The sequence below is a fragment of the Balaenoptera ricei genome, chromosome 20 (genome assembly GCF_028023285.1).
Source record: "Balaenoptera ricei isolate mBalRic1 chromosome 20, mBalRic1.hap2, whole genome shotgun sequence".
Classification (NCBI taxonomy): Eukaryota; Metazoa; Chordata; class Mammalia; order Artiodactyla; family Balaenopteridae; genus Balaenoptera; species Balaenoptera ricei.
The window spans coordinates 15,154,806-15,181,143 of record NC_082658.1 but is presented as its reverse complement, the minus strand read 5'-3'; the positions used below and the strand labels follow the sequence as shown (position 1 = coordinate 15,181,143).

The window sequence follows — 26,338 nt, the reverse complement described above, 5'->3', positions numbered from 1 at the left end:
TCCTTTTATTGTTGAATTGTAAGAGTTCTTTATATATTCTGGATACTAGACCCTTATCATACATTTGCAAAATTGTAGTTTTTTTTTTTTTAAGTTAAAACCTACTCCAGTAATTTCTTTATCTTCCCCTATCTCCACCCGCCCCTTCCCCACCTCCCCCAACACCAGTCCTTATTTATCCCTACTTTGAATGTTACCCAGGAAGGAATTCTTTTACAATATGATATGATTTGTAAAATTTTCTCCCATTCCATGGGTTGTCTCGAGGTTTTATTTTAAATACTGATTTTACTATTTGTTTTTTCCTGGCCAGGGGTTTAGAGTTCTCATTTCCTTGTATTCTGAATCGGGAACTGAAGAAATTAATTGGATTTTTGCTTTATGTTTGCCCCAAATACATAAGATCTGACATTTTTTACGTCTTAGGCAAAGCATACTTTTGCATGTTTTAATACTAAGTACTCATAATATCTTCTGCTTTTAACAGTGAGTCAGGCTTATCTGTACCCTCAAGAACCATCTCTTTTAATACTTCAGTGGAATGAAAACAGAGGAAGTAGTTTTTGGTTCTAGTCACTGATTTTTTTTAACCTTTATACAGTAAGATACTAAACCCTTCTATGCAGTCTAAGTTTGTCTTCTTATTTGACTAACGTTTTCATCCTCTGCCTGCCCCCTCCTCCTCCTGTGCCTTTTCTGCTTATTCTGTTAATGTCAGCACAGGGTAGAATGGGACATGATTCTACTGCTTAATTTGGGAAGAAATATGGGGCCTATAACCGTTTCGGATTTGATGCTTTGGAGTAAAGGGTATTTTTAGAGATGAAGCTTTTCTTAGAAAATATCTTGGGGGGGGGTGGGATGAATTGGGAGATTGGGATTGACATATATACACTATTGATACTATGTATAAAATAGATAACTAATGAGAACCTACTGTATAGCTCAGGGAACTCTACTCAGTGCTCTGTGGTGACCTAAATGGGAAGGAAATCCAAAAATGAGGGGATATATGTATACGTATAGCTGTTTTACTTTGCGGTACAGTAGAAACTAACACAATATTGTAAAGCAACTATACTCCAATAAAAATTTTTTTTAAAAAGTGAAAAATTTTTTTAAAGTATTTTTATACCATCAAAAAAAAAATACCTTGAAATAAAGTACTGATATGTGCTACAGCATGGATGAACTCAAAAACGTTAAGCAAAGTGAAGGAAGCTAGATGCAAAAGACTATGAATTGAATTGAATTGAATATGAATTGTGTGATTTCATTTATATGAAATGTCCAGAAAATGCAAATCTCTAGAGACAGAAAGTAGATTAGTGGTGGCCTGGGGTAAGATGTAGAAAAGGGGAGTGACTATGAATGGGCACAGGAGATCTTTTTGGAGCAATGGAAATGTTTTGAAATTGAATTGTGGTGATGGTTGCACAACTCTGTAAATTTACCAAAAATTATTGAATTGTAAACTTAATAAAAAGGAAAAGAAAATATCTCTATGGTTTCAGTTAGATCTTTTAAGACCCCATAGTATCCACTGAGATTGTTTTCCTCCAAATTTATTTTTTTGTTGTTTTTTTTGCTTATTTTTGCAAACTAAAGACTTATGTTTTATGTGATTTCCTTTTTCTGTGTCCTGTGTCACAGCTCTCCATCCTGCTGAAGAACCAAGATGATCTTGATAAAGCAATTGATATTTTGGATAGAAGCTCAAGCATGAAAAGCCTTAGGATATTGCTGCTGTCCCACGACAGAAACCATGTAAGTAGCCCCTGTCATGGCCTGACAGCTGAAGACAAAGCTTGCTGTCCTTCAGGATTCCACCTTGCTTCCTCGACAGAATTTTGTGTTCCTTAGTCACTGCTAAAGCGAGAACGTAGGTGTGGCCCAGCCCACCGGGGCAGTAGCCATTTAGCCTTCTGCATTTGATCTTACTGCGAAGCCAGATCATTGGTGTTAAAATGGCAACTGAAGGTGACTTGGCTTGTGGTGTGGGAGGAAGGGAAACATTTTATGATAAAGGAGGAAATTCTTTTTCTCTGTATTTATGTTCTTTCGACTAGATTTGGACCCCAGCAAGAGAGATTTGCTCAGCGTGGGGGAGCTAATTAGCAGAGGCTGTCAAGGATTTGAGACTATCATGCTTTGTAAACCCAACTCCCGCAACTCCTCGGCAACCGTGACTTTCCCTTGGGACACATGTAGGAAACAAACTTTCCCTTCTGTTCAGTGGAAAAAAGGCCATGGGCTAAAGGGCCTCTTGTAATTTACCAGCTGATACCTTACCAAATGGCAGCAATCTATGGGGGCCTTCAGAAGCCAGGGATCATCCCTTATGTAGTTTCCTCTCCTAAAGGGTCCCTGGGGGCCTACATTTCACAAGAATGCTTGTAATCTGGGTCTGTCTTCTAATCACTGATGGCTCTACCAGTTTTCTTCAGATGCATGCTCCTGCAGGTTTCTTGGCACTCTTTCCTTTCCTTATGCTTGAAGACAGCCAACTGTGGACGGCTGACATTACTGCCTGAGAACTATGGACACCCCATACCAGGACAGAGTTTAGATGGAATGGTGCTTTATGCTGACCATTTATATTTAAAGAGACCTTGGACTGTCTATTGATTAGCGAAAGACACAGGAGAATGCGGTTAGGAAGGCTTAGAATAAAGAAGACATTTTCTAATATTATCGAAGTGTCCTTGAGCATGAGGACTGGTCTTCTCTCTCACAATGTCTTTTTTTCTGGATGTGTTTTGGGAAGTATTCTGAAGTAAAATATGTACTTTATTATTTCATTTCTCTGTTCAAGTTACTCACCTGCTCCTTGTAGTCCTTCCTCGTGGCCTATCATGTACGATCTCAATGTAGCCTAGCACCCAAGGTTTATCACTAACTACCCTTCCTTTCAACTCCCCAGTCTCATCTTTCCAAGTTCTTCAGCATGCTTCCACTATTCTGCAGGTCTTCCTTCTTCCTCTTTGCCAGACCATGGTTGTCAACCTTTTTTAAGGCTCTAGCTTGATTTACCTGCTGCAGTTTGGTCAGTATTTTTGACTGAGACCATTTTCATTATTCCCTGTTCCTTTAGTCATTGGATATAATTTGCACACTAGTTTATAGGTTCCTGAGTAATTGCCCTCTAGTTGTTGCATATTTGTAAGTTCTACCCCAAAAGATTATAAGCTCCTTGAGAACAGGAGCTGTGTCTTGTTTTGGAACCTATCCGCTTAAGAGAACACAGTGAATACTTCTTGAATTGTTAGCAGGAGTCAAGCAGAAATCATATTCTGCAAACCCCTTCTTTACAGAAGAAGCTGGAATTGGGGTTTAGTTTAATGATGTGATTGTTTAACTGGGAACTAGCACCCCTGATGGTGATCCCTCCACTCCCCTGATGAGAAGCTGTAGACGACTGGTTCTTTGCATTCTCTTTCCCATCCATTAAGGGGTGCACTCAGCTGCAGATACTGCTGCAACACCAGAGCTGTTTGAGAGATGACCACCTGAGCTCTGACACTCATGGCGTGGCATTAGATATCGCATAAAATAAGTGCCACATTGATGCCTCTCTTTCTAAGGATGTTTATTTTTTAAAATTATTATAAAGTCAGTATAACTTATTGTAAACTTAAAAAAAAAAAAAAGAGGACCGTCTTACATAATCCTAGCACCGTAACACAATTGATTGATTTTTGCATACGCCCCTCTTTGGCCATATGTATACACACTGTAAGTGTTGTCATGGTATTTATACAATTTTCTACTTTAATTTTTCACTTAACATTGTCATGTACATTTTTCTGTTAATATACAGTCTTCATGATTATAATTTATAAGGATGCATAAGTCCATTGAGTGGATATACCATAATTTAATTAAATAACCATTTTTGCTACTGTTGGAACACTTAAGCTACTCCTATTTTTTGCATTTATAAAGATTTACATTTAAGACTAATAGTGGCATTGGTGGTGATGAGATCTTTTCTTGGGGACTTCCTCAGCTAGACCTCAGGCTTCTCAATAAACAGAGGTATCATGATTCAAAATTGCTATGTGCTTAGGAGTCCTACTTCTAGAAGTGCTTCTCTGTTTGTGATGAAATATCAGTTTTATTCTTCTAGTTTCTAATCTGTTATGGACCAATTCTTTTTTAAAAACGTGAAAGGTGAAATGGAAAAATTAACTAGAGACGTATAAAATACAAGCCCACAACTTTTATTGTTAAGTTCAATAGACATGAGTCACTGCCAAATTGTTGTAAAAGTGCTTAAAGAGTTGCTCTTCCATTTTGGTATTTACCTTGTTGAGGACTGGTATACACCACAGGTTGTACCCTGGCACCAGCCCACAGATCACACTTTACATACACTTCTCCAGGATACCATATTGACCTGGTCTTCATCTCCTCTTGATGGTAACTGTCAGCCACTTTGTTCTCTATTTAGTTTCCTCCATTTTTAGCAATCTGTCAACTCATCCACCTTTTGTTACCACCTATACCTTTACTTCCCTTCTTATTCCTGTTTTTAAATGTACTATCTCTTTCTACTCTCTGGATTCCTTTTGTATTGATCTTTCTATGACAGCTTCTGATCTTTCCTCTGTCTTCATCCCTCACCAAGGTGGAAAGTCATACTCCTCCCATCTCACCTGGCCAAGGCCGGGTCTTAGGCTTCAATATTGTTTTTACCTGAGAACTCCTGGATTTGGGCAATCACAGAACCTCCTCTTAGTCTGAAGAGTCTTTCTCTAGCCTTGGTTTTACTGCCATTTTAAGATACTTCACCGTCTCCTTCAGTAGTTCTTGCTGCCCTAGCCCTCTGCCTTGGGCCATCAACTCTTAGCTATTTTCCTATTACAGACTTCTTTTCTAAACATTTGTGCATCTAACTCTTAATTTATCTTTCTGCTCTTGACTTTCTTATAACTTTCTCGACCTTTCCACTGTCATAACATAATCTCAAGCTTAACATTCTGTTGTCACTTGTATCTGCATATGATGAAAACTAAATACCCAACCACCTTAAACTGTGAATGGCATTTTGTTTTGTTACCTCAGATTCTCTCTGACAAAAGTAAACTTACAATCTTCTCATCTAAATGTTGCCCACTTCCCAAATTTCCCATCAATGAATTTGACACTATTTAAGTTCAAAATATCAAGGATAATCTAAATGGTAATTATTTTCAGTTTTCCAAGAAACTAATGGGGCAAGTGCAGGAAGTTAAAATGAAACTTGTTGGGCAGAATAGCTTCAGTCTGGCCCCTGTTTAAAAATCATTACACTTTACATGTATAAGGTACTTTCATCTCTCATTCGGTTTTTGCAACTTTGAGCGGTCGGTTAGGCATCTGTTATCGCCAGTCTACCCCTGGGGAAACTGAGGCTTAGAGTGATTTGCCCTAGGTGAAACAGTAAATAGTGACAGAGCTGGTCTTGAATGCAGATGTTCAGACTGTAGTCCAGTATGTATTAGATACCATCCAGGAAAGGGATCTTAGAATTATTGTAGTCCTTGGAAAACCTCACCCAGGTTCTTTCACAGTTCATTAGAAACAGAACAGAAAGTATAATGTTGCCCGTGAGGAAAACTTGTGAGATGTGTCATTCTCTTCCCCACAGCTCAGAAGGTTAACTGAGCTAGGAAAGGTCCAAGGGAAGACAAACTTTATAAGGGGTTGGGGTCAGTTTTATATGCGTATGGCCTAAAAAGCCTGGAACTCTTTAGTCGGGAAAGGAAGCCGAAGCATACATATGTATAAACAAAGTCTGTGATGCATTGAAGAGTAGGGATAATAAAAACACAGATTTATTCACCTAATCTCAATTTGAATGAACCCCTTGAATATTGAGGATTATCATAGAACAAAACGGAAATAAGAATTTGTATAAGGGGTATAAACATGGCATCCTTTATTCAAGTTGTATAGCTTCAAAGCAGATTTTTTTAAGGCTTTTAATAAATTCATGGATGTTAAAGCTGTAAATCTATTAAATAACCTGGATTCTTCCACAGCTATCATAACTGTCATGGTCTTCCATGCAAATGTCTCTTGTTGCCACCATTGAAGCAGAGAACTAGTGACATCCAAGGTGCCATTTCTCAGCTCATGTGTCCGTGAACCAAACTAAAGCAAACACACACACACCTCTTCTTTTCCCCCTGCATCGTTGAATCCACCTGTTCCCTTTGTCTGATACCACCAAATCTTTTATTGAGATGATTTGTGGGTCAACTTTTATAATCTCTTTTTCTGCTAATCTCCTAGCTTCCAGTGACTGCAGTCTTTGTGCATGTGGTTCCCTGGTGATTTTTCATGTTGTTTGTGTCGGCCACAGCACACTGCTACCCCCAGAGCCTTTCAGTGAGGTTTTCATTGAATGGTCAAATGAAATGACCATTCTATTTGCTGTCTTTAGAATGTTCTGCCAGCTACACACTTTATACCTGTTAGCTCTCCTTACACTCTCTTACAGGTCTCTTTTATTTTTCCTAGTCCCACCTTCCTCCTTCCTCTCTTTCCCACTTCTAGGTCTTGTTCAAGGTTCACTGAATCCTTGCATCAACCTCATTTTTGTTTACCATGCCATTCTTTTTATCTCCTTAAATCAGGGTTTTCTGAACTTGACTATTACAAACACTTGGGGGAGATTTAAAAAACACCAATCCTTTGGCCTTACCCCCAGAGATTCTGTTGTAGTTGGCCTGAGGTGTTAAAAACCCCACAGGCAGTTGTGCTGGGCGGCTCGGGCTGAGAACCATCGCCTTAAACCCAAGTGTGACTCACCTCCTAAGACCTTCGCCCTAAGTGTGGTCCATGTACCAGCAGCGTCAGCATCACCTGAAAGCTGTTAGAAATGCAGATTCTCAGCCCCAGCCCAGACCTACTGAATCAGAATCTGCATTTCATCAAGGTCCCAGGTGATTTGTGTGCACATGAAAATGTGGGAAGCCCTGCTTTGAAACCTTCCCTGATTCCCTTCATCTGTTTTCCAACTGTTGCCACAGTCAGCCTTTCCTTTTAGAAACCTGTGCTCATGCTGGCTGTTGAACCTCCTGGCTCAGCTTCTAGATTTAAAATTGAGAGTTCAGAATGTATGTTCTTTGGTACGTTTCAGACTCGTGCTGCCAAGATGTATTGAAGTCCCACCTTCCGTAAGGCCCCGTGTCTAAGCAGGTGTCCTTGGGGTGCTCAGCGTGCAGCTCTTCTCTTTCTGACTGTAAGGCTGTGGCCTTTTCCTTGCCCTTCACTGGCCTGCTTCCCCAGCGTGTGGCTTTGATTGTTTTTTCCTTTCTGACCCTCGGCAGAGAGCTATTGCACATTGGAGGCTTTAGCAAGAACACTCACTTCCCCTTGGTCTGACTTCCCGTTAGAGCAAGACAGTTTGTCAAGACAGCCCTGCATGTGATAAAGTCTGGCGTGGGGGGACTAGAGGAGGCTGCTTGGCCGCTGAACTTAGCCCTGAGAGCGGGAAGCCTTTTTCCTGGAGGACAGGATATAGTTTGTTTAGGTTGGACCTTTTTTTTTTCTTACAGGAGGTAAGAGAGAGAGAGAAACAAGTAGAAACTTTGACCCAAATTATTTATAAATTCTGAGCTCCCACTCTCCATAGTGCTCTCCTTATTTATGAGCACATCCTGACATCACTTGCTCACCTCCAAGCTTCAGTTTTAAGCTTTCTCAGTGCAAGGGCCCCTTTCTGTTGCTTTGTTTTCTCTCAAGGGCTCACCTTGAGGCCCAACTGGGTCAGTGCAAAGTGGGGTAGGTGTGGCAAGGCTGCTGACCCTGTTCTGAAGTCCTTGACCTCTGGCAGAATGGTACCGTGATAGCCTTTCTGAGATGAACGCAATCCTGAGATGGTTCACATGTAAACCCCAGTAATATGAAGCAGCTGAGATCTTCTTACCTTAATTTTCCAGGAGTGATTATGGTTGGGGAAGAAGCAGCATATCAAGCTATTTTTTAAAAGTTTATCAACCAGAATTTTTGGTGCAGAAGTTGCCACCATTCTCCATTCTGACCCCCCACGTGGCAGGTGATCTTGCCACTGAAATAATTTCCTGCTTTTCCTGCTATTCTTCCCAAGCTCTCTGGAGAGTTTTATGAGAGGGTATTTACAACGCTTTTCTGTTTGGCACATTATTACAGGAATGCCTGTTATTCTTCTGTGTCTGGGTCATCACCTAATAAATTGGAGCACCGAGTCTCAGTGCTCTATATCAGTGAAGCTGGATAACTGCATTGAGTAAATAGTGATTTGCCAAGATGAATTGAGGAGTGAGATTTGAGGGAAAGCTGGGTAGCTCATGTATTGAAAGCGTGATGGCGGCTGAGAGCATGGGGAGTCCGAGGGAGGGGCGGGGGGCCTTTCTAAGCCTGCCTGCTTAGCGAGCTCAGCCTTTTTCCTCTTATCTTGCAGACCAGTTCCCCTCCCCACTCCGGGGTGTCCAGGCAGGTGCGGATCAAAGCTTCCCAGTCTGCGGGAGACATAAACACCATCTACCAGCCTCCTGAGCCCAGGAGCAGGCACCTCTCTGTCAGTGAGTATCTCACCCCTTTTTTCCTCTCATCTGATTTATCTGCCCATGTTTTTTTTTTAATATTCTTTAAAAAAATTAATTATTATGAAACAGTCATCAAACGTTATTGACTGCTACGCTGTTCGGAATAGTCTTCCATGCTTTTCTTTGGGGAGAAGAAATAGACAAGCGACTGGGATGGAGTCCTGACCCTCCGGGAGCTCACACTCTCATGACGTGGTGGCGGAATCAGATTCCTTTTCAGCAGCCCTGAAAAAGCTACCTCCTCAAACATCTGCGTGAAGACCTCCAGCAGCACTATGCCCTCATTTTTGACCATTCTTTCCCCAAAGGACTGGGGACTTGTGAAGTTACGAATCAGGTCCAAGATTGAGTTTTGACATCAAACCTCTTGCTTGTGATTCCTGAGGAGTCCTAATGCTTCAAGGAAGGTGGAACGAAGTTTCTCCAACGAAACTCCTGGAGTGTCAAACTAAATTGTCTGGGAAGGACAGGAGACTGTTGACGTAGTAAATACAGTTGGCTCATTAGGAAGAAAGCTATGTAGCTGCTGCCAGGCCTCCCCAGGAAAGGAATCTAAATCAGGTCTGTGCATTATACCAGGCGATTCAGTTTTGCTCTGGATTCCATTTCCCACAGTCTGAGGAGAAAGCTCATTTCTTGAATTGTGCAGTTTGTTTCAAGAGGGAAGTCTGGCCTTAACAATAGTTCTGTTGAGGTTGCTGCCCTAACGTTGCTGAGACCCCTGCTGCTGTCCATACAGGGTCTGTCCATACAGGGTCTGTCCATACAGGGTCTGTCCATACAGGGTCTGTCCATACAGGGTCTGTCCATACAGGGTCTGTCCATACAGGTTCTGTCCACACAGGGTCTGTCCACAGAGGGTCTGTCCACACAGGGTCTGTCCATACAGGTAGAATTGCATCAAACTGAGCTGCTCTCTGGAGATCTAGAGCTGAGCTTGGGGAGGTCTGAGCATCAGTCCTGTCACTGAGCTTGTCTGGGAGTGATAAGCCTCCTCATGGGGCAGCCGGAAGAATGTGTTGCTGAGGCACTGACTTTGCCTCACTGAGTAATTTCTGGAACCCTAGCAAGCACTGGTAGTAAGTGTTGCCAAGCTGAAAGTCTGTATATGTGTTTCATATTTCCCTAACATTGTGGATAATTGGTGGCTGCGTTTTCAATAAGCTGGTTGAGGAGAGAGCCAGCACCCCAACAAGGAAACCTTATCCAGAGTATCTCTGGCCCTAGAATCCAGGCGCCCTGGAACCTGGGAATCTCTGCTAGTTTGGCCTCTGTTCCAGAGCCCTTGCAGAGAGCAAGGGGCTGGAGGAGGGCAGCATTGCTCCTTTGCGGAGTAAGCCGTGAGGATGGACACAGGGCAGTGACTGGGCCTCCGGCTCCTAAGCAAGTGCCTGTGACTTGTGTGTGGAGGCTAAATGCTGGGTCCTCACTGTAGGGGCCGTATATGGAATTTCCTTGTCTGAGAGGGCTGAAATCTCACTGGGAGTAAGATTTCTATGAACGACTTCCTATCTATCTAGAGAATGGGCAACACAGCCTCCCAGCACACACAGATCCTGGGTTCCCTCAGTCAGCAAGCATTAGGTACCAGCCTTTGGGCTGGCATGAGTGCCACGGTGGAGGCACCTGGGAGGCACCTGGGAGGCTGAGGGTGGTGCGGGAGCACAGAGCAGGCAGTAACCAACGGCGCCCAGGACTTTGGGGAAAGGTTTCACTAAAGAGAGGGAACATCAGAGCTGACAAACGAAGGAAGATTTACTGAGCACAGGGACAGATACTCCGGGCACAGAAAAGGGCATCTGCCAGGCACGATCACAGAAGAAGGTGGTGGCTTCTGAGAACCCCAGGTGGTTTGGAATGGTGGGTTTGACGAGAGAAGTGGGCAGAGCCTGCCAGCCTTTCTAAAAGCTGGAAAATGGCAGAGATTATTTCTAACTGGAATGACCTGGGAAATGCATTCTGGGATTTTTAGAGATTATGGAGGATTTCCATAAGCAAGGATGAGGAGAGAGGGCATTTCAGTGATTTGCTGGTGGAGATCCCACTTATCCTTCAGACTGGCTCGTGTATTGATATTTGGAGAAGTAGAGAAGGCTGGGAAAGAATGCCTGCCTTGGCTGGGGACCCTTGACTGCACGTGGGCTTGTTCGGTGGGCGGTGGGAAGCCACTGGGAACGGTGACCCCTTGTACCCATCTCTATTCTAATGCTTATCACATTGTCTTGTTATTGTATCCCTCTCCCTGTCAAACTGCATTTTTACTCATTTGTTCATTTATTCATTCAAGAAATAATTGCCAGAGTATCTGCTGTGTGCCAGAATCATGGGAAGCAAAACACACAGTTCTGTCCCTATGGCCCTTACACACCTGCGGGAGGTCAGACCTTATGTGTCATGATGTGACCCATCTATAATTACAGGCTGCAACCAGAAGGTGTGTGGTGCTGTGAGCACGTGTAACAGAAGGATGTGACCTGATTTCGGGGCCAGAGAAGCCTTAGGCTATGACCCAGAGCATGAAGGGGAGTTACTCAAAGGGGATATAGGGAGGAGAGCTCCAGGCGGGAGAGCTACGCATGCAGAGGCCTCATGGCAGAGGGAGTGTGGTGTGTTTGAGAAACAGAAGGAAGCCCTGAGGGCTGGAGAGCTGAGAACAAGGGAAAGGAGGATGGGCTGAGGCTGGGGAGGGAGGCCGAGCCTTGGGGACCGTGATGAAGATTTTGATCCTTACGTTGAAAGCAGTGAAAATCCACCTTAGGATTTTTAAGTGAAGAGGAATGGGTGGCATATTCAGATCTGTATTTTGAAAAGATTGCTCCAGCTGCATATAGTGTGGAGAGCCGATCAAAGGGGGGCACCATGGATCCAAGGGAGAACCGTATTAGCTAATGCAGTGGTCCAGGTGAAAGAAGACAGAAGCGTGGATTAGGCTAGTGAGGGTAGTGGAGAGAGGAAGGAACAGGTGGATTTGAGGCATTTAGAAGGTAAAGCCAACAGAACATGGCATCGTGGTCTGGGGACATGGCGGGGGTGGGGGCGGTCCCTGAGATCCTTTTAGGATCTGCAAGGTCAAAGCTATTTTCATAATAATACTAAGACATGATTTGGCTCTCACATATATATAGTGGAATTTTCCAGAGGTTACCTGCCTGAGGTAATGTCATTGCTCTATGGCTAATGGAATGTGTACTTGTGTATTATTGTGTTTTAAAATTTTTTGACCCTTATTTCTAATACAATAAATATCAATTGATATAACCCCTATAAATAAAAGCTCTTCGGTGTCCCAAATTTTAGAAGTGGAAAAGAGTTATAAGTTCAAAAGGTTTACGAACCACTGTGGTATTGGATTGGATTTTCAGGTGTTGAGACAGCAGGACGTAGGTTACTGGTTTGTGGATTTGGATAATTGGCAGTGCCTTCCACCAAGACAGAGACTAGAAGAGAGCCTGGTTTCAGGCACTGAGAAGGGCAGACCTAAAGTTTTAGACAGGTTGAATTGGTATAATTATGAATATTTTGGTATGATTATCGATTCACCAATAAACATATTAGTGTTTTAAAAAAAAAAAAGAGACAGCCAAGAGGTGATAGCAGATGGGCAGCTAACTATACAGATCTCTAGCTGAGAGGGGAGAAAACCAGAGGTAGAAGAAACAATTGGAAATTGTCCAGTCGAAGCCACGGGCCCAGATGAGAGTTTCTAAACAGACTACAAAAAGTGAGATGAGAAGAGGGCCTGGGACTGAGCCTTAGAAATCCGGACAGTGGCCAATTAGAGGAGGATGAGCCTGCAAAGGACGCAGGAAAGGAGTGACCAGAGGAGTAGGAGGGAAAGTAAGAGAAGGTGGGAAGAAGGCGTTACATGGTACCAGCCAGGTTGGAAAGGACAGACCAAGAGTAAGAGACACAAACTTGTCATTTTCATCCACAAATGTCTGAGTGCTTGCTGTGCTGGTACAGGGTAAGGCCTTCTGGAATAGAAGGAAACAGAAAGAGAGGAGTCAAGGTTTAAGCATGAGGGACTAGGAGAAGTCCTAGCTCTACAAATGGGGTTAAGCCAGAAGCCTTAGTGATTCAACCCCCCACCAGCAGGAGGGGGCTCTCTGCCCTCCTCCTCCACCAGCATTACTGTACCTGCACTCCCAGTGCGTGTGAGTGACAGACCAAGCGCGCAGGTCCTTCAGCTCCCACTGCAACAGTTTCAGTGATGAGGAAGTGCAACGAAGCCCACCCCAATTTTAGACAGCTCTCTCTATTCGAGGTTCATCCTTATTTTGAATTGAAATTCTGCCTTCTCTCACTTTACGCATTGACTCTAGTACTGCTCTCTTGAGCAACACAGATAACATCTTTCATATGACAGTTTTTCAGATATTTGAAACCAGCTATCCTGTTCACCTTTTGTTTTTTCCATCATAATATACATACCTTGAATTCCAGTTTTTTTTCAAGCCCGTTAGTCTGCTAAAAATAAAATAAAAATATAAATAAATAAATAAATAAATAAAACCTACTAGGGAATGTGTTAACCCAAAAGAGAGACCCCTGTGGGAAGATCTCCAGACAAGGCAAATGGAATTTCCCTACGCGAATTTACCCTTCCTTGTGTCTTTGCCTGTAGAAATTCTATCACCTTTGAAGCTGAGCTCAATCACTATTTCTTCCATAATGCAGTGGGTGGTGCCCTTAAGCCATCAACTAAAGGACTTGTCCCTGCCACGTCTGACTCCCATTTGGTCTAGTGCATCTTAAGTCCTTCGCCTCGGTTCTTATTCCATCTTGCTCCTCGTCCTGCCACTGCGTCCCACAGTGGGGCAAGCCAGATTGCCCCACTAAGAAATGGGTAGCTGATGAGTAGAGGCAATCAGTTCTTTCAAGGGGTTTGGCCATAAAAGAAAAAAAGAGGTGGGCAGAAATAATGTCAGGATATTTTTTAGGCTAGCGATCTGAGCATGTTTATCAAGGGAGGCACAAAGACAGCTGAAAAGGAGATTGAAGGTGGTGAAGAGGGGACCATAGGGGAGCTGACTCCTGCTGGGGGTGAACTGGGGAGTCCAGGCAGAGGACTTATAGTGCCTTGGTAAGGAGGAGGGCAGCCCTCTTCCTCTGAGAGCAGAGGAGGAAAAACTCAGGCAGAGGAAAAAAAGGAATGTTGAAAGGATGAGATGACTTACAGTGACACCCAGGCAGTAACAAGTTAGAGAGCTACACACAGCGCAAACCTCCAGTCCTGGTACAGATACGCAAGAGTGGAAACCAGGACTGCAGAGGTAGTGACCACATACATGGAAACAAAAAGGTCAGCTTCCTTCACTGCACAGGTTTTTTTCTCCTTCTTGCTAAAAATTCTTCTGTGATACTAGATGAGACCAGAAACTGTTTAGTGGTGGTCACAACTTCAAAATAAAATGGGAGTTTTGAAAGTTGAAACACAGGATGTTCTCAAGGTCTTACGAGATGAAAATATTGAGAAGCTCTGTTCTGCACAACCTGGTCCAGTGCGAGGATATTGAAGAAGAAAAAAAGATTTGATTCTTCCCCTCATCAGCTCCCTAAGAGAGAACAAGGTTTAGAGAAAATAGTCGATGGCCGAAAAAAGCTCTCTCTTTGTACTTGCAATGACCTGCACATTAACACTGACCCAAAGCCCTAGAACTAGCTCCCTGTGGAGGCAACTTCCCGACTGCATCAGCTTCCTGACAGGAGTCTCCTATGAGAAGGGCTAGAGTCTGAGAACCTAGCTTTCAGCTTTGAGTCAGAAGACAGAGCAAAAGAATCAACCGTATCCTAGGGTAAGGGTTTTGCTGCCCCAGATCAAGGAGGCAAGCAGAGAGCCAGCAAGCCCTAGAGGAATGCAGACAGCTGGCAGCTGAAATCCTTGTTCAGAAGAGAGCCTTCTGAGCACAGGATTACTACTCTGTTCTTTTACTTCCGCTGGTGCTGAGAGGGGGCCCCTGGGTATAAGTGGCCTGATGAGACTAGAGCAAGATCAGGCTGGAATGCCAGGGAAGGGTGGCCCAGAGAAGCTGCCTGCCTTCTGAGACCTAGCATGAGCAGCGTCTTGCATAGCACTGTGTGCGTGCCGTCTGGCTCACTGTTGTCCCTGCTGGTAAATATGTGAGGATCAGTAGTCTTACAGTTCAGTGTCCTGTCCTATTCAGGTCCCTGTCTCACTCGTTCTCAGATGCTGTTGTGTGTCTCATTAGCCCCTAATTTCTGAAATGAAGATTAAAAACAAAACTGAAAATGCTCTGGAGCAGTTCTGCCAACTCCTGGTTTTTCCATTCGCTTCCTCTGATAGCCATTGGTTTGGGGAGACTTCCCTTTCCTGCCCCAAGCTGTGGGCCTGTGCACAATAGCCCCTGGCCCATTGCCCATCAGATAACAAGGCTGGCTCTCGGCAGGCAGCAATGTGTATTGGAAAAAGTGAAAGTCTCTGGCTGGAAATAAAAGCTCAGAAAACCTTTGCTGTTTTCCCCCAGCCCCTCCTGGGTCTGTAGTGCTGGCCTCATGTGAGCTAGTCCCATCCCACCTGCAAAACCAGGGGAGAGTTCAGTGGCAGCCGGTGAAGGAGAGAATGGGTGTTGAGGGGCCAGGGATCTTTTATGCCGGGGAGGTCTCACCCTAGATGCTCCGTGTAACAGATCGCGGGTAGTTCAGCCTACCTGGGGGTAGTTTGGACCAGTGTGTCGGATATCGTCAATACGTAAGAGTTTTTCTTCCTCTCTCATCAGTTCCTCACAAGAGACATTTTTTGTTTGTTGTAGGTCAAATATGTAATACCTTTTCTCTCCAGAATGTATTGGTCAGGGTTCAGTTGCACAGAACAGAATCCACTCGGACTAGTTTCAGGAAGAGGCATTTGGTGCACATTCTGGCTGTAAAATCATGAAGAGTGAGAAACAGACTCTAAGTCTAAAGACACACTGCAGAGCTCCTCTTCCTTCTGTAATGAGGAAGCCACCAGATCCAGAAGCACAGGGCGCCTCTGCTCTGTCCACACACCACTTACACAGGGATACCTGCACCTGTGTCTTGACATCAGGAAAACTAGAGATCAGGTGTGGGGCCTCTGCTAGTGCTGCAGCAGAAAAACCAAGGCTTCCAGGACTGTGCCCAGGAACAGCAGGAAGCCGTCCAGATCTCACACAAGTGTGTCTGACTGGCTGAACCGAAAGGAGGTCTTAGAATAGCTTTTAGCTGATTAACTTCTGAAGTGCTGGAAGGCACACTAGAAGGGTAGAATGGCTCTTGAGTCTATCTAACCCATTATATCTGCTACACAGAGTGAAGGGAACGAATGGAATTCTACTGAGTTCCTACCACGTGTATGTGTACCTGTGCTACCACATTTCATTTATAATTTCCAAAAACGGTTATGAGGTAGATAGTTGTTCCCATTTTTGAAATGAGGAAATTTAGATGAGAGTTTAAATCATTCAGCTAATAAGTGAAAGCCTGATTTGAACCTCTGTTTATCTAATTTTCAAGCCTAGGCTTTTCTTACTATACCTTGCTCACCTTTTTAGGTCGCTTCTGCTGCTGACAAATGTTGCCAGCATAGGGATTGGATTTCCATAGAACCTGTGGGCTACTAGAATGTTTTCCAAAGCCGGAAGTGGGAAGTAGGCACTGGGCTAATGTTTGTAAGCCATGTGTTAAAAAAGTGCTCTGTGCTTTGGGGCATGCTAGGGCTTAAGAAAACTATCTTTTTTTTCATGGTTACACTGGCATTTTGTGCTACAGTGGCAAGGGAAATGGCCAGCTGCATGGATCTTTGACATCTGGCCCTCTGAAAAATGGAGTAGCTTTCTTGTTCGATTTCCCCTTACCTCCATCTTGTCATTGCCTTCGAGCCCTCTGTCGGCCAGATGGCATCTTGCATCCAACTCACAAGTGGTCACTGACAGAACAACTCTGAATTTGAGCTGCATGAGACATGGCACTGTGTTGCCCTTGTGCTGTCAAGAAACCCCCATATTTGCCTCCCTCCTGCTCCTTGCAGAAAGGCTGTCACATTTCCCCATGGGTGGGATCCCGGTGGGATCGCCCCCCCCACCGTTTGGATTGCTTATGGGGAACGTATGAGTAGCATGGCTGCCCCTTTTGGAAATAAACTGTGGTCTCGAACTTGCCATGGCTGAAATATGCTGGGAGTCACAAGGCCTGTTTTCTAGATGCAGCACCACCCTTAAGACACTACATGACTTTGGGCCTTGGCTTCCCCTTCTGCACGCTGTGGATGATAATAATGCACCTCCGCTGTAGGAGTGTTGTGAGAATTAAAGACAAGGTAACAGAGTATAAAAGAGAAAAGAAGGACTTCCCTGGCGGTCTAATGGTTAAGACCGTGCTTCCACTGCAGGGACGAGGGTTCGATCCCTGGTCGGGGAACTAAGACCCCGCATGCTGTGCAGGTGGCCAGGGGGTTGTGGGGGGGGCGGAGAAAGAAAAAAATTTCCTTGGCTGATTTCATTGCTCTGTTAGTTCATGGCATAACATCCCTAAATTTATACTCTGAGCAGCATCAGTTTCTGCCAGGGCTTAGAAAACGTGGACAAACAGACTCTTTCCTCCATGGGCTGTTTGAGATCATTTGAAAGGCATGGTTCAGGTACCTCCTTATTCTCAGAATTGGTAGCCTCTACCCTGTGAGTGAGGTGTTGCAAGTGGAAATCCAGCATAATTCTATGCCTGTTTTTAGAGCAGTTTGGTTTCTGGCCTCTGCCCTCGAGTCAAGTGGGGAAGCCAGACTACCAAGAGCCTCAGGTTAGCCTTCCCACCCGAGATCGTGTCAGTGGTTCTTGGAGAGAGTATGGGTTGATGCCTCCAACAAGAGATTGGAGCACCAAGTGCTCTTGGTGGTGAATTCATTAACGTAGCATCCCTACAAACCGCGTGATCCTTGTATTCTGAACGACGGACTTCGTGTAGAAGAATGAAGGAGTCAGTTTCTTGAAGGACATTGAAAATAATAGTTTAAAACATCTTAAAGCCTATCTTTCAAAGAGCAACCCTACCCACCATTCTTTAACTTTTCTCTTAAGTATTTTTCTTCCTTCTTGGGGTCCTTGGATTAGGGGGGGGAGCTGCCTGGCTCAGGAAATTTCCTTGAACCTCAGCACTTTGTTAGGCCCTCCCTCTCCTCCAGGATGTTCAAAGAGCCAAACCAGCTCTCCACCACCAAGCAGATGCTTGGTCTGAGCTGGCCCCAGGTCTGCTCCTCTCAGGCTGCAGGTCCTGGCTCTGCAGTCAAAGGTCATGTTTCTGTGCTCTAGGCTCCCAGAACCCTGGCCGAAGCTCGCCTCCCCCTGGCTACGTGCCTGAGCGGCAGCAGCGGATTGCCCGACAGGGGTCCTACACCAGCATCAACAGCGAGGGGGAGTTCATCCCAGAGACCAGCGAGCAGTGCGTGAGTATAGTCTGGGGATGGGGGTTTGGGGGCTGGGGTGTGTCTTGGGACGTGTCGGACCAAGCTTAGCAGGGGGAGTTCTCAGTGGGCATGGTGTGGAGGTGAGGGACTTGAGTCCTATCCAGTAGCTTTTTTGTAAACCAGGCCTGCCCAAATATGAATTTTTCCTTTCTAGGGGCCAAATATCAATTCCTACCAAAGACAGAATCTAAGCTACCTAGCCTCCTTGGTGCTGGATGTGCATTTGGCAGATTTTTCCTCTTCCGTGGTCCTCTCACTGGTCTCCCTGCAGAACACCACTCCGCTGTTTGTATACTTCCTTACAACGACCTGTCATTTCAGCAGAGTTTTAACATGTGACCAGTCCTAAACAGACAGATTTTGTTTTTCATTTCAACCAGATTTTAGTTTTGATTTTTCTTAATGAAAGGTAACGAGTATACCAGTCCAAAGTAGGACTGGCTCCTTTGGGTGGACTTTTAATGATAGTAGACAGCTGTATTAGTTATCTATTGCTAAATAAAACAACAACAAACTTAGCAGCTTAAAACAGCAGACATTTATTATTTTACAGTTTCCTTGGGTCCAGAATCCAGGCATGACTTAGCTGGGTTCTCCACTCAGGGTCACACAAGGCTGCACTCAGGTGTCAGCCAGGCTGCATTTCTTTCTGAACCTTGGGGTTCCCTTCCAGGTTCACATGGTTGTTGGCAGAATTCAGTTTCTTGTGGTTGTAGCACTGTGGTCCCTGTTTTCTTGCTGGCTGTCGGCCAGGGGCCACTCTGAGCTCTTAGAAGCCACTTGCAGTTCCTTGCCATGTGGCCCTCTCAAAATATGGTAGCTTCTTCAAGGCCAGCAGAAGAATCTCTTGCTCTAGTCTGCAAAGATGAAGTCTCGGGCTTCCCTGGTGGCGCAGTGGTTAAGAATCCGCCTGCCAATGCAGGGGACTCGGGTTTGAGCGCTGGTCCGGGAAGATCCCACATGCCGCGGAGCACCTAAGCCCGTGAGCCACAGCTACTGAGTCTGCGCTCTAAAGCCCGGGAGCCACAACTACTGAGCCCGTGTGCCACAACTACTGAAGCCCACACGCCTAGGGCCCATGCTCCGCAACAAGAGAAGCCACCGCAGTGAGAAGCCCACACACTGCAACAAAAGGGTAGCCCCTGCTCACTGCAACTAGAGAAAGCCCGCACGCAGCAACGAAAAATCCAATGCAGCCAAAAATAAATAAATAAAATAAATAAATTTAAAAAAAAAAAAAAAAAGATGAAGTCTCATATAATGTAACACAATTATGGGAATGAATATCCCATCCTCTTTGCCATAGTCTATTGACTAGAAGCAAATTACAAGTTCTACCTATACTCAAGGGTCGGGGGCTATGCAAGGCTTTGACTTACTGGGATGGGGTGGAGTGGGGACATCCTAGGGTGCGTCTACCACAATGGCTTACCCATTTTAATGGCTAGCTTTTTTAACTTGTGGCCCACTTGATGAAAATGGCACTTTGGCTTAGTGAATTCAGCAAGAATGAGATCTCTGGCTTCATTCTGAAGTTTTTTCAATGAGCTTTGATTGCAAGAAAAAGATCTGTCTTACAAACTTTTGGGATTTGATCTTGAAAGGGGAAATTTCTTAAGGGTAAAAGCATCCAGTAGAAGGCCAGCACCATCACATGGGGGATTTTACCAAAAAAACCTGATTCTCATAACTTCTTTTTCCTAAAACTGATTCTTACAACTTTTCTTTCCCCTCAGTAGCTAATCTCTGTATAGCATTGTTCAAACTATATAGGCTATGAGAAGCATTTTTACACTGCCTCTTCTCTCTTCTACAGTCCTGCCTTCCAGATAAATTTAGGTTTAGAACAGTGACCTAGAGTGCTTTTAGCTGCAGAGTCCCTTCTTGGATATCTTACTGACCATCCTTTCCATTTTCTCTAACCAGAGTGCTTCCGGACATCAGCTGTACTAGGGGTGACTTTGCTAATGAGTTTGATTGCCTTTGCCCTCTATCCCTCTCCATGGTCCTATATCCTGGTCCTTTTACTTCTTTACCTGCCTGGCCCTGGAAGGCATGGGAGTCTTAGACTTGTAGTGAGGATAGACTTTTAGAAAGAGGCCAAGGAAGGTGGCAGCAGGAGAATGCATAGGTCCTTCCCCAGTGCCCGCCTCTTTAGCTGAAGAGAATTGCTGCTGCTAATGGACCATTCAAGATAAATCCACTTAACAGAGACCAAAACAGCATAGTATATAGTGAAAGAATATCCAACTGGGACTTTCTTGAAAAATGAAACTAAGATAACTTTATTTTGTTTTTTCTTTAATCAGATTTGAGTAATAGTTGCATCTATTTGCTGATTTTTAGAATGAACAAAGCATGATTCAGGCTAATTTTTTTTGGCTTAATTTTTCTAACAAAAATTTTACTAGCACAACATAACTTCCTTCACTTCCTCTTTGACTTCGGCAGCACTGTCCTAAAGAGGCTCCTTTTTTTTTTTTACAGAAGCCTTCACGGGGTTCAGTGTATTTTCCAAAGGCCTCTCTTGAACCTTTGGTATTCTTCCTCCTTCATCACACCTGTCATGTTGTTATACTTGCTCATTCTCTCTTCTTCTGTTTTCTGATCTAACTTTGCCAAATATGCACTTTATGGTTTGGGAGCAATTCTTTCCCGTGTTGGTTTTATCCTCTTGGGGAAATCCTATATCCTTAGCAAGATTTTGGGGATTTTACTTTGCAATTAATTTGCCTTGATTGGCAGTTAAAAAAAAAATCATATATGACAATATATGAGTGACAATATAGGTGAGATGGACTCCAGCATTAAATGGGAAGAGATAACCTATTTTATGAAAGTTGTTCATGAATTTTCATAGTTCTGATCCTCTGCTTCCCTATGTAATGTTTAACTTTGGATCTCAGATAATAAATTCTCTGATAGTGAATACCCCCCATAGGCAAAATAAAGGGGAGATTAGTTGGAGAAAAAGCTAATCTGAAGGCTTTTTGTTACTGCATTTGACCAAGGGCCAGAGAAACATTTTAACTTACATAGATACTTACTGGCTCTGCATGAGAACCAGGAACTGGGAAATTTTTGTTCTGTGTCAGCTGTGTACTAACTAGTTTCATGACTTCAGACAATTCTCCTAACCTTTCTAGACCTGCAGTGGCTTGTCTGTGAAATGAGGGCAATACAATTATAAATTGTAAATTATAAATTGTGGAGTGTAAACAGAAGCATTATGGTCCCACCCAAATGCAATGGAAGCCTCTGCAGGGTAGGACCATCTCCAGCACCAGCTCCAGCGCTCACAAGCCAAGAAAATGCCAACAAGAGCAGCAGCGTCTCTGCTCTGCTCTCCTGGCAGAGCTCCTTGGGATGCCAGCCAGGCATTTTTCTCACTCCTGGAAACTTGCCTTTCAGACTGCGGGGGAGGATGGTACCTTCCTAACCATTCTTCCCACTGCCCTGGCGGAGAAAGGGCACTTTCATATTTTGGAAAAGAAAAAGGACCATTTGCTGGCCTTGGCAGGGATTGGGGCTGGGGTTCTATTGTATGACTTGCCTTGCAGATGCTGGATCCCCTGAGCAGTGCTGAAAATTCCTTGTCAGGAAGCTGCCAGTCCTTGGACAGGTCCGCAGACAGGTATGAGACTGCGGCTGGTTCGGGGGTTAGTGCATAGGCACTTTTGGAACTGATGAGCTGAGGAAATAGAGTCAGCTAGTTTGTGTGTCCCTGAACTACACACTGGTCTGCAGGCCCATGGTTAAAACGTCACGCTTCTGGGAAAGAAACCTCTCGCTAGCATTCCTAGCCCTCTCCTTAATTTTTCAAACAGGGAGAATGTTATGTTTGTATAATTAGATGAATGTAATAGGTTATAATAGAAGCTCACATGTATTAAATGCTTGCTCTGTTGTTCCAAGCACTTTACATGTTTTGACTTCCCACATAACACATGCTGCCCTTGTACCCTTAGCCTCATTGCTGAGATCTGGACGACCTTCAGTGCTTGGGGGACAAAACTGAATTATCACCTTTGGGTTTACTTTCTTTTTTTGTTCTCCAAGTCTTTCTGGTGGAATAAGAAACTGGGATATAAAAACCAGAAAACAAGATACTCAGACTGCCTAGCTTACCACACTGCATGCTTGGTGTGTAATCTCGTTCTTACACTTTGGGAGGGAACAAGCGTCATCCTTTACACACCACATGGTTCTGTGGAGCTGGTTTGCCCGTCAGCGGGGGTGTTTGGAGGTGGCTTTGGCATTGATGTAGGCAGTCTCTCTCCTTGACCTTACTATGCCCAAGAGCACATTTTGACCACGTCCGGCTGGGCTTAGGACTGTGGTCAGAGGCTAAGGAACAGTTCTGGGGATTTTCTTTTCTTTGTGTAACTGATTAATTGCTCACATGGGTCATCACCCTGTGACCGTGGCCAGATCTGTACCGTGTCTCTCCTAACAGACCTGTGAGCTGGTGAGCGTGGTCTCCCCTCTCGGTATCATAGAACAGTCACAGTTGCTTGTTGGCATCCAATCTGCGGCCTTATTTTAGGCTTGCTTTCCAACCAAAAGAGTAAGAAGGCACAGGTGAAAGTGCCAGAGTTGCTGCTGCAAACTGAGGGCTCTGCCAGGACAGGAACTGACTCTGGCTTTGAATTCTCTTCTAAGCTTTGTGGCCACGCTGGCGGGGGAGGGGAGCTGTGGGACAGGACCACAGAAGGTCTAGCAGTTGGGAAGTAGGGGACAGCCCCTGCATCACTGCCTTGAGAGTTTCTGACCTATGACCTTTTCAAAAGGCACTCTCACATGAGGGAAAGAACCGTTCAGGTGGATGCTGGGAAAGATAATTCACTTGATTCTTGAATTTTTCCTCTGTCCCTCCAATGCTTTGTTTTCTTCTCCTTGGGGGTCAGACTCAGTGACCTGGACTTTACTTCCTTGAGGGCCAGCATAACCTAAGGTCAGAGCTTTCATCTTCCCTTCATGGGATCTGGAGCCATATAGACCCAGCTCCACCAAATACTAGTTGAATAGTTTTGGACAAGCCCTTTAACCTTTCTATTCCTCAGTTTTCCACGTCTCTAAAATGGGACGGTGGTGATTAGTCTGAAAGGAAGATGCTGTTGCTGTCTTTATTACTGCGCTGGGCAAGGGACTTTGTGCAGCTCTTTCCCTGTCACCAAGGTGGGAGGAAAGGGTAAGATAAAGCACTGTGCAGCCAGGGTGGAGGTCGGTAGCACTGGAGGGCTTCGTTATTCAGGGTCCCGTCAGATGTGGGCCTCAGACTAGTGAAGAGAGAGTAGTAGGCTGAGAAAAGGGCTGTTTCTCTCCAACTCTGCTTCCTACCATGTAATGACGTGTGTGGGAAGGAGCTAGGAGAAGCAGTCTGTCTGAGTATCCTGCCTTCTGCCCTGCTGAGCTGCTTTGGAGGTACCCTGAAGTCTACTTTGTGATTCATTTTGTTTTTCTAGCCCATCCTTCCGGAAATCACGAATGTCCCGAGCCCAGAGCTTCCCAGACAACAGACAGGAATTCTCGGGTGAGTTCTCCAGAGCCTGGGTGAGCACTGCGGGGTGTCCGGGTGGGGCTGCAGGCAGTCTGCTTTTGACGGCTGAGTTGGGAAGAGAAGCCAGGGCTGTATTTTAATTCTCGGGCTTGCTGCTCTGAGGTCTCGGGTGACCTAGAGGCTTAAATGGATCACTAACATTGGCCTGTCGAGAAGCCAGTGATTCCTCTCTCCTACTCAGATCGGGAAACTCAGCTCTATGACAAAGGGGTCAAAGGTGGAACCTACCCCCGGCGCTACCACGTGTCCGTGCACCACAAGGACTACAATGACGGTGAGTGCGCCTCCACCCTGCCCCCTGCTGGCCACCTCAGAAGGGACGTGGTTAAAGCTCCTCCAGGAAAAGCCACTGGAGCGGGTGGCCCAGGCACTCCAGGCCCCATGTTTCCTTTATTCCTGAGGAACTGTGCCCAGGCTTGAGGCAGTAGAGTCAGGGTTTAAAAAAAAAAAAAAAAAAAAGAAAAAGAGGGAGGCTGGTATTTGTAGACTGCTGCTGCCTCTGGGAACTCTGTCCTTTGTCTGAGTGCACAGCGTGCTCCAGGGCGCCAGCTCGCCAGCGCCCTCTTCTGCCTCACGCAGCAAACGGAGTGGAGCTTCCTCAGAGGTCTAGGATTAGGATGCCAAGGAAAACAGATCAGCCGTGGATTGGCCCTGCGAGTGATGTAGGACATAGGGGCCAGCCCTATGCTTTCGCTTTGGCTAGGTTTCCCTAAACCATCTGGCTGCTTGCTAATTCCTGCTTTTGTCCTGATTCTCAGGATGCTTGAGACATTAGCCATTCTGGCACGAGTCAAGTGGGAGGGCAGATAGGTTCTGGAGAGCTCACCCGACTGGAGCTGCTGTTATGGCCCGGTTTGCACATTCAGCCTGTGGCCAGGGGTCTGACTTGCTCTATTCTGGCCCCTGCAACCCTTCAGGCAGAAGAACATTTCCCCGAATACGGCGTCATCAAGGCAACCTGTTCACCCTGGTGCCCTCCAGCCGCTCCCTGAGCACAAATGGCGAGAACATGGGCCTGGCGGTGCAGTACCTGGACCCCCGAGGGCGCCTGCGGAGTGCGGACAGTGAGAACGCCCTCTCTGTGCAGGAGAGGAACGTGCCAACCAAGTGTGAGGAGTGGGCCCTGGCCAAGTGGAGGCTGCCCAGGGGATGCTCAGACCAGCTGCAGGGCGGGAGGCCAGCGGGTCCACCGGGGCTGTTGGCAGTGGCAGCTCTGGCCCATCCGCACCCAGTGGAAGAGCCCGAGGGTGGGCAGCAGATCCCCTGGACCTTAGTCCTCACTCCACTGTTGTGTGACAAGCCACTTCTCTCTGGCCTTTAGTTTTTCCATGTTTAAACTGAAGAGCAGTCTCCTTAATCCCTGACATAATGAGATATTTGGGGGCCTTGGAAGTATGAAGGTATTTAATCAATTCAGATGAACATTTAACCACTATTTTAGCCAATCCTCTGCTTCTCAGGCCTTGGGCCTTAAGGTCTGATTGACCAGGGCACTGAGCCTGTTCCAGATGGGCGTGGAGATGCTATGCTGAGAGATGTGATGATGCCGGGTGAGGGGGCAGCTCGGGCCTCTGTAGGATGAGGCAGGATATCGGTAACTAAGTGCACGAACTCTGATGCTCTTTCCTTCTGTTCTCCTGTAGCTCCCAGTGCCCCCATCAATTGGCGCCGGGGGAAGCTCCTGGGCCAGGGTGCCTTTGGCAGGGTCTATTTGTGCTATGATGTGGACACAGGACGAGAACTTGCTTCCAAGCAGGTCCAGTTTGACCCAGACAGTCCAGAGACAAGCAAGGTACTGCCTTCCCCATGGTCTGACTTCCAATTCCTCCCTCTCAAGAAAATACCTGTCTTGTTGCACAAATTGCTCAAGATGCTACAGGTTGCTTCTTCCATCATTCTTCCTCCCAAGCTCCCTTGCTGTTGACCCTGGCCCAGGGGAGAGATTGGGTATGAGGAACTGAGTTGGTGCCAAAGTACCAAGCAGCCCAAACTGGGAGGTGATGGCCAGTGCTACAAAGAGCAGTACCTGCCCCACCCTCACCAGACATGCCTCTCTCTCCTAGCTCTCAGACCAGGAAGGAGCCTGTCTTTGGAGCTTAGCTTTGGATGTGACCTTCATTCCAGTTGGAGTGGACAAATACAGCGGTTATCTAAACTGCTTAGTTGCACCCACAAACCCGTCTCCCACCCCACTGTCTGCTGTCTTCCAGCATGGGAGTGCCACCATCCCAAGGCTTAGCCAGCATTGTGGACAAGGGCCAAACAGTTGAGAGAGTCCCCCCTTTTCTCCAGCTGAAGTTCCCAAGGCAGGCAGACTCCTCTGAGGCCACTGACTAGGGCAAGCTGAGCTGATCCTAGGCAGGTAGAACCAGGGCCCTGAAAGCCTAGGTGACCACTGGGCCTCTCCTCTAGGAGGTGAGTGCACTGGAGTGTGAGATCCAGTTGCTGAAGAACTTGCAGCACGAGCGCATAGTGCAGTACTATGGCTGCCTGCGGGACCGTGCCGAGAAGACGCTGACCATCTTCATGGAGTACATGCCGGGGGTATGTGCCCCTGATGCATGTGGGACACACAAGAGAGGACCTCTCCTGGGGCTGGGGGCTGTGGAGAAGGGGTCCCTTTGACATGGGTCTGATTACCTGAGACTCCAGAGGCTCAGGGGGGAAGGTGAGGCAGTGGCAGGACTTGGAGTCAGCAGGCCCTGCGTCTGGCTGCAGTGATGGTGTGGGATGAGAAATGTCCCAGGCTACCCTAACCTGAGGCTT

General features: G+C 45.8%; 1 protein-coding gene across 2 annotated transcripts in view; it reads left to right on the top strand.

Annotated features, from left to right (window-relative positions):
* The window catches only part of MAP3K3 (mitogen-activated protein kinase kinase kinase 3), a 61,623-nt gene that overhangs the window by 30,419 nt on the left and 4,866 nt on the right, over positions 1-26,338 (top strand). For both annotated transcript variants that reach the window (XM_059906650.1, XM_059906649.1), the window contains 9 exons: positions 1,654-1,767; positions 8,432-8,552; positions 17,858-17,991; positions 21,573-21,646; positions 23,478-23,545; positions 23,754-23,846; positions 24,490-24,681; positions 25,216-25,364; positions 25,985-26,116. In XM_059906650.1, coding sequence (XP_059762633.1) covers positions 1,654-1,767; positions 8,432-8,552; positions 17,858-17,991; positions 21,573-21,646; positions 23,478-23,545; positions 23,754-23,846; positions 24,490-24,681; positions 25,216-25,364; positions 25,985-26,116 — 1,077 coding nt within the window. The remainder of the gene's footprint in view (positions 1-1,653; positions 1,768-8,431; positions 8,553-17,857; positions 17,992-21,572; positions 21,647-23,477; positions 23,546-23,753; positions 23,847-24,489; positions 24,682-25,215; positions 25,365-25,984; positions 26,117-26,338) is intronic.